Source organism: Aquarana catesbeiana, linkage group LG03, assembly GCF_042186555.1.
Source record: "Aquarana catesbeiana isolate 2022-GZ linkage group LG03, ASM4218655v1, whole genome shotgun sequence".
Lineage (NCBI taxonomy): Eukaryota > Metazoa > Chordata > Amphibia > Anura > Ranidae > Aquarana > Aquarana catesbeiana.
This window is the reverse complement of record NC_133326.1, coordinates 152,207,899-152,228,363: the sequence shown is the minus strand read 5'-3', so window position 1 is coordinate 152,228,363 and position 20,465 is coordinate 152,207,899. Positions and strand designations below refer to the sequence as shown.

Below are 20,465 nucleotides of genomic sequence, written 5' to 3'. Positions count from 1 at the left end.
TTTCAAGCACAATTCTTCATGATTTACCTGGTCTCAGGGCTGGCTGGTGGGAAACTACGATCTGCAGTTACGTTACTACCACTTGGTTTCATTGACGAGCATGATGTAGGGTCTAGAAGGCGGCGGTGGGTGCCTAATGTTGCTGGAGCAGTTACAGGACCTCTACAAATATATAACATCAGAAATAAACAGATATTCACTCATATTCATTCAATCTGCCAGGTCAGGCTCAGTATTACCATTATGTTGCTTGCATTCATACTCAATTTTATCACAAAACTATTAAATTCACCTCTGAAACAGCTGGGTGTATGTTCCAGGGGTCTTTCCTACTAAAGCCTGTCTGGCTGCTTGCTGACGTCTACGAACAGAGGCCTCCTCCTGAAAGCAATAATCACAGTTAAACATATGGCATATATTTACATATAAATGATATACAGTCTGGTAATGACGAAAAGAGTGACTTTACTGCAGGTGTTTTTTGAGAGGAAACTTTGGCTGAGACTCTAGCAGAATAATTTCTTGCAGCAGAATCCTGAAATTCATTGTAGGTGTTGTTCTGGGAGCCTTTAGTAGCATCATTTGCTGAGGATCCAGTCAGAGGTTTCCCAGAATCTAAATGTATAAGAGATAACATTAGGTCAATGCTTTTACATTTTTACAACATATGGCATACAGTATTTCAAAAAGAGAGAAGTAGATACTCTTTCTGTTAAATGGAAAAAAATATATTGTATATTATTAGAGTAGTGTTGACTTAAACTGTATGTACAGGAAAAACCTTTTTTGCGGATAGCGTAGGGAATGCTAAGAACTCTTGTCAATTTTTTTTTTTTTTTTGCGGTGTCTGTCCTGCTAGGGAGAGCTCCCTTTACTTTGTATCCTGAAGATACAACAGAAAGTGAGAGGAAATCTCTCCAAAAGTATGTGTACTTTTCCACTTAGACAAATGTCATCTTTGAATAGTAAGAAGGAAATTGGTATGGCGCTAAAAAATGTTATGATGTTCAAATTAGCAATGGAAAAATAAACAATATGTGAACAACCCTTTAGTAAATCTGTGGTATTGATTCCTTATGTGTAAATCATAAAACACTGAAAACATTAAACTAGCACCATATGCAAAAACATAATGTGCAATAAAGTGACTGTGCTGTGCTTGCAATATTTCATTAACATCTGTGAAGAAAGTGACATGTACTATGACACGATACAAATGTCAATAAAGTGACATGTGCTAAAAAAACAAAAAAATGAGTCCATATTTCAATAATAATTGGATTCACTAATCCCGTGATGTATTGATGGTTATCACACGTGCTCCCCCTTATCCACCTCACTCACCAAAACTTTTCCCCTTACTTTGGTTGACAACTTTCCTAATAAGATCAATGAAAAGGTACGTTCACTAATGCAAATAACTTTATTTGTCTTGGCTTGAGCCAAATCATATATAAAATCATATCATTCTGACCCGGGTATATTGACCCGGGTCAGTCCAACACTAGTCTATTGTTGAGTCCCCATCGGCTGGCTTTATATGGTAGATTATTACTAATGGCTGGGCTCAAGTTTTATTTGTTTTTAACTTATATATTTTTAACAGTTTTAGCTATTTATTGTTATAGGCTCCATGCACACTAGACGCTCAAAAAATGCTGAAAAAACCCTAGATAAAGAAAGCAAATATTTAGCTTTTTTGCCAGCGTTTTCTGCAGCATTTAGGAGCATTTTCAAAAGTGTTAAGGAGCTGTACCATTTTTGTCTAAGATTGGGTGGCCACCGGCGTCTTTAACAACCAGCTATTCACTTGTTATTAACGGACATTGGTGGGCCACTGGCGAGAAAAAAGAACATTGGAAAATGGAGCTTAGCAGCGGTTAACACACTAATTTCCACTCCAGCTCAGAAACGATGCAATCATCGATTAGTTTACAAATATAAGCCTAGAGGAAAGAGAAGGGGTGGAGCCTCCTGCTGTAGTAGGCTTGAACTGAGGGTTACCACTAACACAAAAAGTTATAATTTTTTTTTCAGAAAAACGATATAGACAAGGAAGAAGAATCAGGAAGCAAGGTCAAAAAATGGAACATGTCCCAGAACACAAGGCAGCAAACAGAACAAAAGATACAAGAACAATTTACTATATTCGAGCTAACGGGATGTACATTGTCAGGAATTGATTTACAGGGCCTATAGAAAAAATTCTATATATAATATTACATATTATATATAGGATTTAAAATTGTAACATTAAATATACATATTTGATCAATCACAGAAAAAAGTTAGTTAACAAATGTGCACATATTGATAATACAACCCCTGGCAAAAATTATGGAATCACCAGTCCCTGAGGATGTTCCTTCAGGTGTTTATTGTTGTAGAAAAAAAGCAGATCACAGACATGGCCAAAAACTAAAGGCATTTCAAATGGCAACTTTCTGGCTTTAAGAAACACTAAAAGAAATCAAGAAAAATAATTGTGGTGGCCAGTAACAGTTAGATTTATAGAACAAGCACAGGTAATAAATTATGGAATCACTCAATTCTGAGGAAAAAATTATGGAATCACCCTGTAAATTTTCATTACAAACACTAACACCTGCTTCAGATTAAATCTGCTTGTTAGTATGTAGGTAAAAAGGAGTAATCACACCTTAGAGAGCTGTTGCAACAAGTGGACTGACATGAAGCATGGCTCCAACACCAGAGATGTCTATTGAAAAAAAAGGAGAGGATTATCAAACTCCTTAAAGAGGGTAAATCATCACGCAGTGTTGCACAAAGATGTTGGTTGTTCACAGTCGGCTGTGTCTAAAACATGGACCAAATACAAACAACATGGGAAGGTGGTTAAAGGCAAGCATACTGGTAGACCAAGGAAGACATCAAAGCTTCAAGACAGAAAACTTAAAGCAATATGCCTTGAAAACAGAAAATGTACAACAAAACAAATGAGGAACAAATGGGAGGAAACTGGAGTCAACATCTGTGACCGAACTGTAAGAAACCGCCTAAAGGAAATGGGATTTACATACAGAAAAGCTAAAAGAAAGCCATCTCTAACACCTAAACACAAAAAACAAGGTTACAATGGGCTAAGGAAAGGCAATCGTGGACTGTGGATGATTGGATGAAAGTCATATTCAGTGATGAATCTCGAATCTGCATTGGGCAAGGTGATGATGCTGGAACTTTTGTTTGGTGCCCTTCCAATGAGATTTATGCAGAAGACTGTCTGAAGAAAACATGCAAATTTCCACAGTCAATTATGATATGGGGCTGCATGTCAGGTAAAGGCACTGGGGAGATGGCTGTCATTAAATCTTCAATAAATGCACAGGTTTACATTGAAATTTTGGACACTTTTCTTATCCCATCTATTGAAAGGATGTTTGGGGATGATGAAATCATTTATCAAGATGATAATGCATCTTGCCATAGAGCAAAAACTGTGAAAAAATTCCTTAAAGAAAGACACATAAGGTCAATGTCATGGCCTGCAAACAGTCCGGATCTCAATCCAATTGAAAATCTGTGGTTGAAGTTAAAGAAAATGGTCCATGACAAGGCTCCAACCTGCAAAGATGATTTGGCAACAGCAGTCAGAGAAGGCTGGAGCCAGATTGATGAAGAGTACTGTTTATCACTCATTAAGTCAATGCCTCAGAGACTGCCAGCAGTTCTAAAAGCCAGAAGTGGTGCAACAAAATACAAGTGATGTGTTGGAGTGTTATTTTGTTTGTTTGTTTTTCATGATTCCATAATTTTTTCCTCAGAGATGAGTGATTCCATAATTTATTCCCTGTGCTTGTTCTATAAATCTAACTGTTACTGGCCACCACGATTATTTTTCTTGATTTCTTTTAGTGTTTCTTAAAGCCAGAAAGTTGCCATTTGAAATGCCTTTAGTTTTTGGCCATGTCTGCGATCTGCTTTTTTTCTACAACAATAAACAACTGAAGGAACATCCTCAGGGACTGGTGATTCCATAATTTTTGCCAGGGGTTGTATTTATATCAAGCTGATTGATTTAGCATGTTTATTCAAGGAATGATGGAAATGAATATGCATACATCTTAGAAGTATAGAGAACACTTACAACAGCAAAACAATATTTTTTTTTAAAACTGCCCTTATTTGGCAGTTATAACAGCCAGATAATTTACCTTTACTGTATATTGCTGTATTACTATGAATTGCATAAATATAATTACCAGTTCCAGATTTAGCTCTGGTTAAGCTCTGACTGGATTGTCCTGGTTCAGTCAGGCCTAGGTACTCTTTAACAAGCAATCTTAATTCACTGTAGGCTTCATCTAAATCATCTGTGCAAAGAACAAAAGGCAATAAATATCTTTCATACTACATTTTGTTTTTTATTAGTATATAATACAAATACAATATATGAACAAAAGTATATAGATGCCCTTGCTATTTATTGAGTAAAGGTATCTCCAGTGAAGGGTATTGTGAATACTACAACAAAGAGTACAATAACATTTTTGGACTATTGTGCATTCCAATCTTGTGCTCACAGTTTGAGGAAGGCCACTTTCTGTTCCAGCATGACTATATTACACTGCACACAATGCAGGGTTCTTAAAGACGTGGTTTGATGAGTTTTGTGTAGAGGACCTTGAGTGACCTGCATAGAGCCTTGACCTCAACCCTACTGAACACCTTAGGGATGAATTGTAGTGCCAATTTCAAGCAAGCTATTCTTGATCAACATTAGTACTTGACCTCACAAAGGCTGTTATAGTTGCAGGGAGGAGGGTAAAACTGCGTATTTAATGCCTATGGTTTTGAAATGGGATATCCAACAAGGTCATATAGGTACAATGGGCAGGTGTCCACAAACTTTTGGCCACATAAGAAATTTACATACTAGATCATATTACACGCTGCAAGATGTCTGTACTAAAGTGTAAAAAAAGAACGAAATAAACGGCTATTACCTGTATTGATGACTGCATCAAAGTAGCCTGGGCAGTCCTGGTGTATCTTTATATACATATCCACTCTAGACACAGCAACATCTATCTCAGGTCTAGTAAACAAACCCTTTCTCCTCAACCAGCCTTCATACTTCTCCTTGTTCATTGGCAGGAGCAAGATGTAGCGGGGTTTAAAGTAGGAATTCTTCAAACTTCTAACACCCTAGAATATGGATATCAACCCAAGTCAGTTTCATACATTATTTTATGTTTTTAGTGCAGAACTCAAAGCAACAGGGAAAGTTTAGTAAAGTATGTGAAGTAAAGGCAAACCCCCTGTAGTGGTGGGTCTCTAAGTGCCAGAATTTTAGGCTAACATCTATGGAGGGGAACACAGGTCACATCACATACAACATCACCACACACCAATATCTGCTGGCCTCGCCTGCAGAATATTGGCAAGATTAACCATTAAAGCATTAAATAATGACTGCACTATGGGGGTCACCCGCTCTTAGTCCTATTTTACTCCTGCAACTCACATCCTCTTGGTTCCTTTGAGGCTATATATGCTCGTTTTTCTTAATCATTGGCATCCATGCCAATAACTGTAGGTTCTTCATGTACACAAAATTTGAGTGATAGTAATTTGAACTGCTTCTTGAGTTCCTCCTACTGCTCTGCTTGGTTTGAAGTATAATAGAGCTGCAAAGAGCCATATGGAGCAGAAATAAAGGCACTTACATTAGCATTTCACATCTCATAAGCCTAGTACTTGTTTTATTCTATTGATGTGTACTGAAAGATGTGTTAAACCTTTGCCTGGAGTTCTGCCTTACTTTTTTTTTTTTGCACAGGGTGCAGCCAAAATGCATTTCAGGCTTAAATGCACTTTTTTTCTGAGTTTTGATGAGCCTTTGAAAAAAGTGTAAGAGCTGTATACAGTGCCATTTACTAAACTAAGAAAGGTTTCCACAGTCCAGTTCTGTGTTGAACTTCCACATTCTTAGTACTTATCTGTCAGCAAGACAAACCGGATCAGCTCCCAGCCACAGTGAATGACCTATGGGAGCAGAATCCAGCTGGAGTTGGATGCTTCTCTATATATTTGATGTTCCTCTACCTAAATGTATTTCTGTAAACATAATTTCAATTGTCACAACACAAAAGTCATATGGGGGCACAGTGGTGTAGTGGGTAGCACTCTCGCCTAGCAGTAAAAAGGGTCGCTGGTTCAAATCCCAACCACGACACTACCTGCCTGGAGTTTGCATGTTTTCCCTGTGACTGTGTGAGTTTCCTCCAGGTACTCCGGTTTCCTCCCACACTCCAAAGACATGCTGGTATGTTAATTGGCTTCTGTCTAAATTGGCCCTAGTATATGAATGTGAGTTAGGGACCTTAAATTGTAAGCTCCTTGAGGGTAGGGACCGATGTGAATGTACATGTAAAGCGCTGTGTAAATTGACGGCGCTATACAAGTACCTTAAATAATAATAATGTCATAAATCTATTTATTTTATCTTATAAAAAATAAAAGAGCTATTGTTATGTAATAGTTTAGTATCATAGTGTTTTACCTCATATGTATTACTTCTATTTAAACAGTATGGAGTTCTTCTTTAAGACATAACAGGTTCATAAGAGCCGGTTCACACAGGGGTGACCTGGGATCCAACTTCAAGTCGCCCCAGGTCGCCCCAAGTCGCGCGACATGAGAAAATCAATGTTAGTAAATGAGAGCCGTCTTAATGTACACTACTGAAGTCGCTCCGACTTCAGAAAAGTTTCCTGTACTACTTCAATCCGACTTCTAGGCGACTCGTATCCATTGATTTCAATGGAAGTCGCCTCCAAGTCGAATCCCCATACATAGTGAGGCAACTTTACAGGAAAAAGAAAATAATTTTTCAGTAAAGGAAAAATGTGTTTTTTCCTTTCTCAATGAGCGTGAAGCAATACTGGCATGTGTTTGGTATGAATCATGAGGGGAACTCCACGCCAAATTTTAAATAAAAAACCGGCATGGGTTCCCCTCCAAGAGCATACCAGGCCCTTAGGTCTGGTATGGATTTTAAGGGGATCCCCCTATGCCGAAAAAACGGCGTGAGGATCCCCCCAAAATCCATACCAGGACCTTATCCGAGCACGCAGCCCAGCCGGTCAGGAAAGGGGGTGGGGACGAGCGAGTGCCCCCCCTCCTGAACTGTACCAGGCCACATGCCCTCAACATGGGGGAGTGGGTGCTTTGGGGAAGGGGGGCGCCCTGCCCCGACTTATATAGGCATTGGGCTGGGTCACCGGGTGATGTCACCCGGTGACCCCGTCCCTTAATGACATCACAGTCCTGGGGGATGATGGGACTGTGGCATCATAAGGGGTGGGGTCACCGGGTGACATCACCCGGTGACCACGCCCCATGCCTATATAAGTCATTGCGCACAGCGTACATGGCATTACAGCGGGAGAGAGCTTCGTGTCAACATCGGAAGAAGAGAAGAGGGAAGAAGACAACGGAGAAGACCAGGCCACCACTAGCAAAAGAGTGGCAAAAGAGCAGAAGAAAGCGGAGGAGCCCGGTAGAAGAACCGGAGAGCGGGAGAAGAATCGGAGAGCGGGACAAGAGGCCGGAGAGAGCGGAGAAGAGGCCGGAGAGAGCGGAGAAGAGGCCGGAGACAGCGGAGAAGTCGGAAGAGACCCACAAAGTCTGAAGAAGATCCCCGGAGCTGCCTAATAAATTACTTTAAAAACCTGTCTAGTGTGTTTTTTTATTGACACGTTTTTCCCCAGGTGAATGGGTAGGGGTAAGATGTACCCCAAACTCATTCACATAGGTTGGGGGGCCAGGATCTGGGGGTCCCCTTATTAAAGGGGGCTCCCGGATTCCCATAAGCCCCCCCCACCCGCAGACCCTGACAACCAACGGCCAGGGTTGTCGGGAAGAGGCCCTTGTCCTCATCAACATGGGGACAAGGTGCTTTGGGGTGGGGGGCCACAGGGCGCCCCCCTTCCCCAAAGCACCCACCCCCCCATGCTGAGGGCATGCGGCCTGGTACGGTTCAGGAGGGGGGCACTCGCTTGTCCCCACCCCGTTTCCTGACCGGCCGGGCTGCGTGCTCCGATAAGGGTCTGGTATGGATTTTGGGGGGACCTCCACGCCATTTTTTCGGCGTAGGGGGTTCCCCTTAACATCCATACCAGACCTAAGAGCCTAGTATGTTCTTGGAGGGGGATTCTTTCTCGCGCTCGCTGCAATAGGAAAATATGTTTTTCTTATTACAGCGAGCGCGAGATGTACAGTACCCTCGTGGGCAGGTACTGTATGTCACAAGAGTTGATAAGCTCTGATTGGCCACTTGTAAAGTTCCCTTTCCTGGAGGCGACTTCAAGTCGTGTTGTAAGTCGCCCCAAGTCGCGCTGTGATTCATACTCAAGTTGTGTCCAAGTTGTTTCCCAAAGTCGCCCTCGTGTTGCCCCTGTGTGAATGGGCTCTAAGGGTTTACAACCTATAATCCTTAACAACTAAATAGAAAATATTTTTATTGATCTATCCAGAGTAAATTGAAATATGAATAGTGGGAGGGCAGGAGGCGGAGCCTAGCAGAGCAGACATGCATTGTTAGAGCTCCACACCGCTGAGGAGAGAAGAGAAGGACAAAGCGGAGCCTGCAGGCTTAAAGGTATCCATTTGAACCTTTTTGCCCCAGGGAACAAACTGTGAAAGTTTGGGCAGGAAATATGGTACTGGGAGGAAACCGTGGCAGAAATAAAAATCACCTCACAAAGAGCTCACAGGCACTCACTGCAGCTGAAGCAGCTCCAGTCACCTCACAAGATACAGCATCAGGGTGCTCTCACAGACAGAAAATGTCACAGCAAGACTCTCCATTTGAGTCAGATACAGAACAAATCCTCTCACAAACTTCTCCACAAGCCTCCTCAGTATCCCCAGTAATATTATTACAATTTGAAAAGATGCTTCATAAGGCTTTAAAACAAACCTCAGACCAAATAACAAAAAGCCTAACCAAAGAAATAAGAGAGCTGGGAAACCGCACCGCAGCCTTAGAAATAAAAATGGATGAAATTGAAATTACAACCCAAGAAAATATAACAGAATTGGAACAATTAAAAGAAGAGAAATTAATACTTCAAACTAAGCTCAAAGATTACGAAAATAGAGCCAGACGTTCAAACTTGCGCATAAGGGGAATACCTGAAACTGTGACAGACCTGCAATCTACTATTACTGCTCTATTACAAGAACTAAAGCCAGATATCCCTATTGAACGTTTAGAACTGGACAGAGTACACAGAGCCCTCACAGCCAAAAAGAAAGATGGACCCCCACGTGATATAATCACAAAATTTCATTATTACAGAACGAAAGAACAATTACTAATTGCTGCAAGAGACAAAAAAGGAACTTAATTTTCAAGGACACAATTATCAAATTTTTGCTGACCTATCCCAACTTACTATTACTAAAAGACGATCCATGAAACCCCAACTAATGGAACTGCAACGCCACAACATTATGTATCAATGGGGCTTCCCCTTTTCAGTCAGATTTAACTACCAAGGTACAATTTACAGAAGCAGATCAGCAGATGAACTACAACAAACCCTTTTAAAATTAAATCTGACAGAACCCACAAGCAGCAACACTCCCACACGCAGAAGAATGGCGTCATCTTCACCTTCAGGCAGCACCCAGAAAATTTCAGAACAAAATGGGAATCATCATTCTCACAAAAGAGGCCGTTATGCCACATCATCCATGGACCAAGAAGATTCAATGGACTGACATCCTAATTCCTAATATCTCTTCATTTATTATACTAAGAGATGGTTCTCTATAAAAAAACCTATATTTATAACTGAATGTAACTGCATTCTGATAGTCACACACTGTGTGGGATCATGTTACATTCCAGTTATATTTCTTATTACTTCTGATTCATATAGCCTTAGAATATATAAGTGAAATAAGGAAATTCTTGTTCAGTTATATATTATCAGGTAATAACAATAGATTTATTACTTTTTAGGACAAATATGTTCAATAATCCAGAAGTAATGGAAGCTTTTTCTTTCTTTTCTTAAAACAAATATATTATTACCTAACTAGTTCCTAGAATTATGTTTTTGTTTATTCTAATCTGAAGCAATACAACCTCAATTTTATGAGTTAACATATCTAAACAGTTACATATGAATAAAATATGTAATTGTTTACTCTAAAAGGGTTAAAATCCCAAAATAATTTAAACTATCTTCATCAATACCAAAGTTATTAACAGTACCTTTCTAACTGAATTATTTAGCCTAGGGCAAGACTAACCATATACAACCACCCTGGAATAAATAATTTCAACAAAAACTATATTCTGCACTCCAATTAATGAAACATCATTTTGATGTCTTTTGACATAGCACTTCTATCCTGTAAGCGGAAGATCCGTGTACCCCCATTAGCCCTCCTCATTCTCCCAACCATATTATGTGGGAGTGTGACGAAGGCACTTATTCCCCTGAGAGAGATTCAATAGATTAAAATCGTATCATCGCATAGTGGTCATGCGGATACGGAATAAGTTACAAGTGCCACGTCTTATATACAATAGTTTAGAAGAACAAGAGAAGGACAAGAGAATATTGGTGGGCTCAAGACTTTATAGGCACAATAATGAGGATAATATATAATTAAAATATTGTTTTATTTCGAAATTATTATAAAAAAAAGGGAGAAGGAGGATAAAAAATAGGGTAGGACAATCACAGTTTACAAATTATGCACTCCATACACATTTGGTTGGTTGGTGAAAAAGATAAGCGAAACTTATGGAACCAACAAGAGACATGCAGCTTATTGATCTATATAGTTACAGTACATTTCGTTGAACCAAACGCTATGTGATGGTGGCAATCAGTTTCTGTATGAGCTCGACATGTTACGCGCCGCATGCGCTTCTTCAGGAGCACAGAATTAGGATACTGTAATGAATAATACATTTTTTGAAGGAAACAGCATTATTTTATGTCTATATATGAACTTACATCTAAACAATAAAGTAGAGTGGTAAAAAAAAGGGCTGTTCTTATAACATCAAGGGGGTATCCGTCTTGCAATGATCAGGCGGAGCTACCCTGTTTTTTATCCTCCTTCTCCCTTTTTTTATAATAATTTCGAAATAAAACAATATTTTAATTATATATTATCCTCATTATTGTGCCTATAAAGTCTTGAGCCCACCAATATTCTCTTGTTCTTCTAAACCCCTGAGAGAGATATTTATTCTCTTTCACGGGTAAATTGTGATTACTTGCAAAAAATAATTTATACAATGTATCATCTAATCTCATATGTTTTTTGTTTACTCTTTACTCCAGAATTCACTGGTTTCTTTTCTATCTATTCATCTCTTCAGTCCACACAGGTTGATCTGCGCAGTCAGCTCTGCATAACAAAAAGTAAGTCAAAACTATTTGATCTATTGCCATGGCACCACTGAATATACTTTCCCTGAATGTTCAGGGAATAAATGTCCCTCAAAAAAGGACCAAAGCCTTCCGTACTTTCCATAACAAGAAGGCTCACATAATATGCCTCCAAGAAACACACTTCACCAAAGATTCTACTCCAAAATATATTTCTCCTTTTTATCAACAAATTTACACGGATTCTGCCTGTACCAAGCAAAGGGGAACTCTAATTGCATTTCACCGATCCACACCATTCACCTTATCATCAGAAATTAAAGACCCAGAAGGTAGATACCTGATACTCATGGGTTATATAATGGATACAGCAATCACGGTGATTTCTTACTACGCTCCTAACAAACAACCTACACCATTCCTCTCACATATATTACAAGTGATTAATACACACAAAATAGGAACAGTGATAATGTGTGGGGATTCGAACCAGGTCCTCCTCCCATTTCTAGATAAATCACCTTTTACACCATCCAAAATAACCTCTAGATTACCTTTTTCTCAACTTCTTTCCAAATACAATCTGGTAGATTCATGGAGAGAAAGTAACCCAATGAAAAAGAAATTCACTTATTTCTCGCACCCTCATCAAACCTTCACCAGAATAGATCATATTTTTCTAACAATAGGAATGATACCAGAAATTATTGCATCAGATATAATTCCGATTCCGTGGTCTGACCATAATGCAGTATACACTACTATAGCCTCAGCCATACCAAAAGCGCATGACCCAACGTGGTACTTACCGGACATAATGCTCAAACACCCACTACATCAGATGGCCATTGAACAAGCTTTAAAGGAATACATATCAATTAATAATACAACAGACATCTCCCCAATAACACTGTGGGAAGCTCATAAGCCTGTCTTGCGTGGTACAATACAAAGACAAATGGCACTATTTAAACGGGAACGCAAAAATCTAGCAAAAAAACTAGAACTCAATTTTAATGCAGCCTACATATCATTTCAAGATAATCCATCTCAGAGTACAAAATCTCATCTGGAAAAATCTAGATTGGAATACGATCTATTTCTCACTGAGTCAGTTGATAAATCCCTCAAACGCTCCAAACACAATTTCTACATGAATACAAACAAACCAGGTACATATTTGGCTCGGGCATTAAATTCAACTAACAAATCTTTCAAACCAATACGTTTGAAATTATCAAAAAATGTTTACACTTGTAATCCAGTTAAAATAGTCCATAAATTTCACTCACATCTCGCAACTTTATACAAGACAAACAATGAATTTAATCCTACAGAAGCTGAATCCTTCTTCTCAAAAATAACCTTACCTGAGTTATCTCAGAATCAAAAAAGCAGTTTGGATGAGCCTATAACTATAGATGAAGTTGCTAACGCCATAAAAGACCTAAAACTTAACAAAAGACCAGGCCCAGGCGGCTACTCGGCTTTATACTATAAAACATTCTCAGAAATACTCTCTCCCATTCTCACTGAAACTTTTAACAAACTTCTAGATGGACATTCTTTTCGGCAAGAAACACTAATGGCAATTGTTTGTATGATCCCAAAACCCCTTACTGATGATACTTCCTGTGTGAATTATTGGCCTATCTCTCTGTTAAACCTCGATATTAAATTATTAGCAAAAATAATAGCAAAACGCCTCAATAGCATTATAGGAAAATTAATACATAGAGATCAAGTAGGCTTCATGCCAAATAGACAGGCAGGCGATAATATACGCAGGGCAGTGTTATTGGCACATATTGCTAAAAAACGGAAAATCCCTTTATGTTTTCTATCTCTCGATATTAAGAGGGCATTTGACACAGTATCCTGGCAATATATGCAATATTCATTACAAAAATGGGGTTTTGGACCCCACTTTTTAACATGGATCAAAGCATTATATAATAAACCCAAAGCCTATATAAAATATGCTGGATACAAATCTGAAGCCTTTAATATCGAAAGAGGTACCCGACAGGGTTGTCCATTATCTCCCTTATTATTTGCCCTTATACTCGAACCCATGGCCCAATACATCAGAACAAACCAAACTATAACTGGCATTGAAGTAGGAGGTATTACACACAAATTATGTATATTTGCAGACGATATATTACTTTTTCTATCATCACCACAGGTCTCTGGTCCTAACTTAATACCAGCTCTTGATGGATTTGCAGCCCTATCCGGCCTTATGATTAATCCTAAGAAATGCCTAGTGCTTAATATTTCACTCACAAACATGGAATTGATCCCGGCTAGGGCTGCACTCCCATTCACATGGGCAGAAAAATCAATCCCATATCTTGGAATTCATTTAACAGCATCTCATTCTGACTTATTCTCAACCAATTATCCTCCTGTATTAAGACAGATCACAAATCTAATAAAACAATGGTCGCAACTTCCTTTATCCTGGATAGGGAAGATTAATGCAATCAAAATGACTATTCTACCCAAATTGCTTTATCTATTCAGAGTCCTCCCTATTCCAATTCCTTCCTATTTTTTGAGAATAGTACAAAAAAGAGCAACTTCGTTTATATGGGGCTCTTCTAAACCACGTATACCTATACACACACTACATCTTCCCAAAAATAAAGGAGGCCTGGGATACCCTAATTTTACTAACTATTACAGAGCAGCACATTTGGCCAGTCTGTCCAAATACCATGCAAAACAGGAAATCCCATTATGGGTATTTATAGAGGCTTCAGAAAATGACCCTCTATTAATATCAAATTTATTATGGCTTGATCCTAAAGACCGCTTTAAAATTCATAATCCCATAACTAAACACTTCTTATCTCTCTGGGATAAACTAAAAACCAAATATCAGTTACAATCTCCACACAATCCTCTCCTTTCTTTTATCAGAAATCCGGCCTTTTATCCGGCATGGATCTACCCAAATTCTTTTAAAGCTTGGACAACATCAGGCATTCAGACACTAAATGACTTCATAGCATCTAAATCATTCCTTTCATTCCCATCGCTTAGAGAAAAATATGATCTACCAAACTCTGAGATATTTAGATATCTTCAAATTAAAAATTTCTATACACCATTCCTAAAGGGGGATACACCATTATCCCAATTATCCATTTTTGAATCAATCTGTACAAAAGATCCATTTGCTAAAGGTACAATTTCATCACTTTATAATCAATTATATGGAGTAGCAAATCTTAATAGACCCTCTTACGTTCAGAGGTGGGAGGAGGACCTGGGACGAACTTTAGAAGACACGGACTGGTCTAATATATGGCTCACATCTAAGTCATCTTCACCCAACATCTTGGCACTGGAGACAAATTATAAAGTCCTAACTCGCTGGTACCTTGTACCCGCTAGAGTGGCAAAATATTCACCTAATACCTCAACTCTTTGTTTTCGAGGATGCCCAGAAATAGGCACATATTTACACATATGGTGGACGTGCCCAGTAATCCAAACCTTCTGGAAGGAAGTCTTCGTGATTGCATTTAAAATATTTAAAAAAATAATACAACCAGATCCATATTTAACTTTACTTAATCTAAAACCGGAATGGTTAACACTCTCTCAATTCAAACTTATGATCCAACTAATAACGGCTGCAAAACAAACAGTGGCCAAGGCATGGAAATCTCCTACATTGGTACTAGCAGAAACAATTCACAGAATGAATAATACAATGTCCCATGCTAAGATGGTAGCCATCGATCAAAATCAAATTCCAAAATTTGAAAAACTTTGGCATCCTTGGATAAAACAACAGTTCCTGTCAAATTTCAATGACTCTGTCCTGTTGCCATGGTAACAGATTAAATGACTTACAGAGACACCCATTCTAAGGCTTCAAAGAGAACTAAAAAGAATAATAAACTGACGAGCGGGACAACCTTGTGGACCATACCTCTACCTTTCAACCCTTTTTCTTCTTTCTCTTTCCTTTTCTCCACCTTACGATTAAAGCTCATTATCAGAATTTATTTGACCTATATACACTCTACTTGTAAACAATATGTATAGTAGGTATAAATCATTTAAATATCTACAAAAGTAACTAAGGAAATGATATATATCTTTAATTTAGGTTTACATGAACCCAATGTTTAATATTTGAAATTTCATGATATTTACCTATATAAACCCTACTGTAAAACAATGAGCTTACTTTATAGATCCTTGTAAACTTACTTTATGTATCTTTATGTATCTTTATAACATTGTATACTCAATAAACTTCTTTTGACAAGGAAATATGATTAGTGGACATAGGCTACTGCACTTTGCACATTCTCATCACTCCTAGCACTACTTTATTTAATAAAGCTAGATATACAGGCAGGACCCAACTGCTGAAAGATCTTTTAATAAATGTGCATGTTTGGGCCACTTCAGCATGCATGTTATGCCTATGGAGGATAGTGGAAGAGAAGGAGAAAATCTCTGGCACTAGATTTTTTTAAAAAATAGCAGTCCATATGATCCAGTACCAGTACTAAATAAACACAAATCACACTTTGTAGACTAACTGGATTTATGAAAATACAATGCAAGAAACACCTCTATTTCCATGTGAGTGCAGCAAGCAAGGCCTTCTCTGGCAACAGACTCCACAGCCTCTTCGCTCAGACCATAGTAGTGACCACTGTATTTCATAGTCAGGAGAAACAGACCCTAGAAGACGACAAAACCATATATTACCCATAAAATGATAACACAGAAAATTTGTGAAATTAAACTCAAATATAAGTGGTGTGAGATGGTAAGTAACATGAAGTATTTATGTCAGATATTCTCATTTTTACATTATTAAACTTTCAGTCCATCCAAACTAGATACTTCCTTTTTAAACAAATGCTGGAGTATTCAATCACCAGCTGTGTCTTATATATTCTGTGTACTTCAGCAGTGAAATCTCTGACAGGGAGAGCCATCTGTGATGCATATTTCAAGGTGGTCAAAGCTTCAGAGACATGGCTTTGTCAGATGATTGCTCTCAAATGACAGTGATCACCATCTGGGACCACAGATATATTTCAAAAATGTTTTCAATCAATTTAAATCTGTAGATCTTGTGAAAATAATACCAGTTGATTTTGCCAGGTAGGTAATTTATAACTTCATGTTATGGAGTGACAACTTTCTCCCAGTTGCACTACTGATTTGTCAGTATGCTCCTGGTGGGGAGTTGGACTCAAGTGGCCATGCTGACATAAATTGTGCAGGCATGGTCCACTGTTAAAACTCAGTGAATCAGTCAAGAGCAATGATGAACAACAGATACTGGAGGAAATGCTTTAAAGAGGCTGGTCAAGATCAGCAGTTCTGAGAGACAAAAGAATAAATAAAATTGTGTTAAAAAATCAGTCAAGAGCAATGATGAACAACGGATACTGGAGGAAATGCTTTAAAAAGGCTGGTCAAGATCAGCAGTTCTGAGAGACAAAAGAATAAATAAAATTGTACAGCAACGCGTTAAAAAAAGACATAGAACTTGATTGTGATACATGGTGCTTTAGCAAATACAATTTTCCCAGTTAGGATTAACATCTACTCTAAGAAAACAGGTCAAAAAGTTGGTCTTAAAAGGTGTGTTCAGTTTTAGGAATACACTTTACGGTTGAGTCTATTTTCTGATAGTGTGCATTTTATCATTAAAAAATACATTACTACATTATAATTATTGCCACCTATACAGAATCTAGATTAGCATATTCGCTATGTACTCAGCACGATGCAGTTTCATTGATTCTCTGTATTAATAATGCTTAAACTGTAACACCAATTTACTGTACTTTAATTAAAGTATAACTAAAGAAAAGACTATTTTTAGTTTTGCAAAGAGTGTGTCCCCGTTAGGGAGATTCACCTTCTCTATGAGCTCTGTTTACCTACATCACCAAGAGTGGAAGAAAATTCTAAATTTTGGTTTATTACCTGAAAGCAAGGAAATCTTCCAATGGGACACAGATCTCCCCTAATGGGATGCAGATGGTAAAGAACAATAAAGCTTGACAGGGGTTATAACCCTCCCTTACTTTATCCATCCCTACTTTAAAGAAGAACTTCAATGGCTTGGTGATGATTTTAATTCATTTTTAAGTACATTCATTTTAAACGGATGCATTATTATTGTTTTTAACATTAATACACAATCTTTATGTCAGCATCATGATATGGTACGCTATGGAAGCACAGCAGAAGTACTTTTTTGATAAAAGTTTTTTTTTTCGAACTGAAAGTTCATACTTCCAATATCTGGAGTATGGAAAGTAGGCAACCCCGCTGCGCCCCCCCCCCCCCCCCCCATGTGACAGCAACAAAGGACTGAATAACCTATTGCAAGGCATGAGCACTGTCATTTGGAGGGAGCCCCGACTACAGCTGGAACATGGGAACCTATGAGTGACATCAACGCTCCCAGAATTCCCAGCTGTTGTCCAGCACTCTCCTCTCTACTGCAGTCACCACTGGCTGACACAGGGGATTACATGACTGGACTGAAGCAGGCTGAATATTTTAAGGTTAACTAGGTATAGGCTTTAATTCTACTTTATTGTTTTTCAACTTAAAGGTGTACTTACATTAGGTGAAATACAATGTATAATGCTAATTAAGAACACTATTAGAAAACATTAAAAGTCCTGTTTACACAAAACGGCAATTGCTTACGGAGCATGTCATATCCTCGAATATCTCAGGGGTGACAAAATGGAAATCAAACCGTTTCTCTTCTCCAAAGTAAGGATTTCTGGTGGTGTGACAGGGGCTGAAACAGTAAAAAGGCATTTTTAATGAAAATTCTAAGCATATAATATAACAGAAATAAAGACAATACTTTCCTATTTAAAACTGGTTCAACAAAAACACGTTGGCCTCAAAGACACAAGAGGCATTTTTATTTTTTATATGCCTCTGAATGCAGCTCTATTTCAGCTAATGTGTCCACAAAGTAACACAAATTAAAATGCCCCAAATCTGCATTCGGGGAGAGCTTGCTCGTATAATTTATGCACATATGCGTGTAAACACGTGTGTAAATTCTAACCAATAGAATTAGTTTACATGCATATACTTCTAAATGCTGTACAATTGCAAACATAAATAAATGAGTACAATTATGCATCAATTATGCATCAAAAGGAGCATTTTTACACTCAATTTTTCTGCCAGCTTCTGGCAGAAAGATCCAGCTTAGATGGGAGTAGTAGTAGCAGTATTAAACCCAAAACCAAAAATGTAATGGGGAAGATTTACTCAGGCCAGGTTCACACTGGTATGACATGACAGTCGTATCACTTTGGATCCGACTTTGCCCTGCGACTTGAAGTCCGACTTCAATGAACAGGGATCCGACTTTGATCCCCGACAATACCACTGTGCCTGGTATGAATCGTTAGGGGGAACTCCACGCACAGTGTAAAAAAAAAAAAAACGGCATGGGTTCCCCCTCCAAGAGCATACCAGGCCCTTCGGTCTGGTATGGATTTTAAGGGAAACCCCTTCGCAGAAAAAACAGCGTGGGGTCCCCCCAAAATCCATACCAGACCCTTATCCAAGCACAAAGCCTGGCAGGTCAGGAAAGCAGGTGGGGATGAGCGAGCGACCCCCCCCCCCACCATCCTGAACCGTACCAGGCCATGTACCATGTACCAGTACCATGTTGAGGACATGGGGGGGTGGCTGCTTTGGGGCAGAGGGGACCCTGCGCCCCCCACCCCAAAGCACCTTGTCCCCATGTTAATGAGGACAAGGGCTTCTTCCCGACAACCCTGGTTGTTGGTTGTCGGGGTCTGCGGGTGGGGGGCTTATCGGAATCTGGAAGCCCCCGTTAACATGAGGGCCCCCAGATCCCGACCCCCCCACCCTATGTGAATGAGTATGGGGTACATTGTACCCCTACCCATTTGCCTAAAAAAAATGTCAAAAACAAAACACATTACACAGGTTTTTAAAGTAATTTATTAAGGAAGCTCTGTCATCTCTTCAGATTTCTTCTCCCCTCTCCGACTCTTCTGTCTCCTCCGCTGACGTCTTCTGACGGTTCTTCTCCCCTCTCTGGGTTTTCTCCGCTGATGTCTTCTAGCCCTCTCAGGTTCTTCTCCCTCTGTCCGCTGTCTTCTCCACTGTCCGCTGTCTTCTCCACTGTCTGCTCGCTCTTTTGCTGGGTCTTCTCCGCTGTGTGCTCCCTCTGTTCTTCATCTGATGGGGCGGGGTCACCAGAGGCCCGCCCCTTATGATGTCACCACCCCATCATGCCCCGGGCGGTGACATCATAAGGGGTGGGGCCTCCGGGTGACACCCGACATTAGGGCGGGAGAGAGTGTCGAGTCAACATCGGAAGTCCCAGAGAGGGGAGAAGAGATCAGAAGAGACCCCCCTGCCCCAAAGCACCCACCCCCGCATGTTGAGGGCATGCGGCCTGGTACGGTTCAGGAGGGGGGCGCTCGCTCATCCCCACCCCTTTCCTGACCCGCCAGGCTGTGTGCTCAGATAAGGGTCTGGTATGCATTTTGGGGGGAACCTCCGTTTTTTCAGCGTGGGGGTTCCCCTTAAAATCCATACCAGACCGAAGGGCCTGGTATGCTTGTGGAGGGGGAACCCATGGCTTTTTTTTTTTAATTTGGCGTGGAGCTCCCCTTCAAGATCATCAGAGCACAAGTCGCATGCCAAAGTCAGATCAGTCAAGATGGCGATCAGACTTTGATCCGACTTCAGTGATATTCAATGGGCTGAAGTAGGATCAAAGTCAGACCAAAGTAGTGCAGGGAGCATTTTCAAAGTCGGACCGACTTGTGTCGGACCAGTTAAGAGGGCTCCCATAGGGAAACATTGATTTTCACATGTCATGCGACATGAGCTCCCACTGTCGGGTTTGTCGTACCAGTGTGAACCCGGCCTAAAACTGGAGAGTGCAAAATCTGGTTCAGCTGTGCATGGTAGCCAATCAGCTTCTAACGTCAGCTGGTTCAATTAACCACTTCAGCCCCAGAAGGATTTGCCCCCTCAATGACCAGGTCATTTTTTGCGATACGGCAC

At 39.6% G+C, this 20,465-nt stretch overlaps 2 protein-coding genes across 2 annotated transcripts in view; one reads left to right on the top strand and one right to left on the bottom strand.

Moving 5' to 3' along the window:
- LRGUK (leucine rich repeats and guanylate kinase domain containing) overlaps nucleotides 1-20,465 on the bottom strand; it is a 183,899-nt gene that overhangs the window by 53,474 nt on the left and 109,960 nt on the right. Inside the window, exons 12-18 of the mRNA XM_073619422.1 lie at nucleotides 18,099-18,195; nucleotides 15,987-16,100; nucleotides 4,965-5,166; nucleotides 4,221-4,331; nucleotides 470-615; nucleotides 293-381; nucleotides 28-162 (exon numbers count right to left, since the gene is read on the bottom strand). Coding sequence (XP_073475523.1) covers nucleotides 28-162; nucleotides 293-381; nucleotides 470-615; nucleotides 4,221-4,331; nucleotides 4,965-5,166; nucleotides 15,987-16,100; nucleotides 18,099-18,195 — 894 coding nt within the window. The remainder of the gene's footprint in view (nucleotides 1-27; nucleotides 163-292; nucleotides 382-469; nucleotides 616-4,220; nucleotides 4,332-4,964; nucleotides 5,167-15,986; nucleotides 16,101-18,098; nucleotides 18,196-20,465) is intronic.
- The window catches only part of SLC35B4 (solute carrier family 35 member B4), a 247,653-nt gene that overhangs the window by 123,485 nt on the left and 103,703 nt on the right, over nucleotides 1-20,465 (top strand). The gene's annotated exons all lie outside the window — the stretch shown is intronic.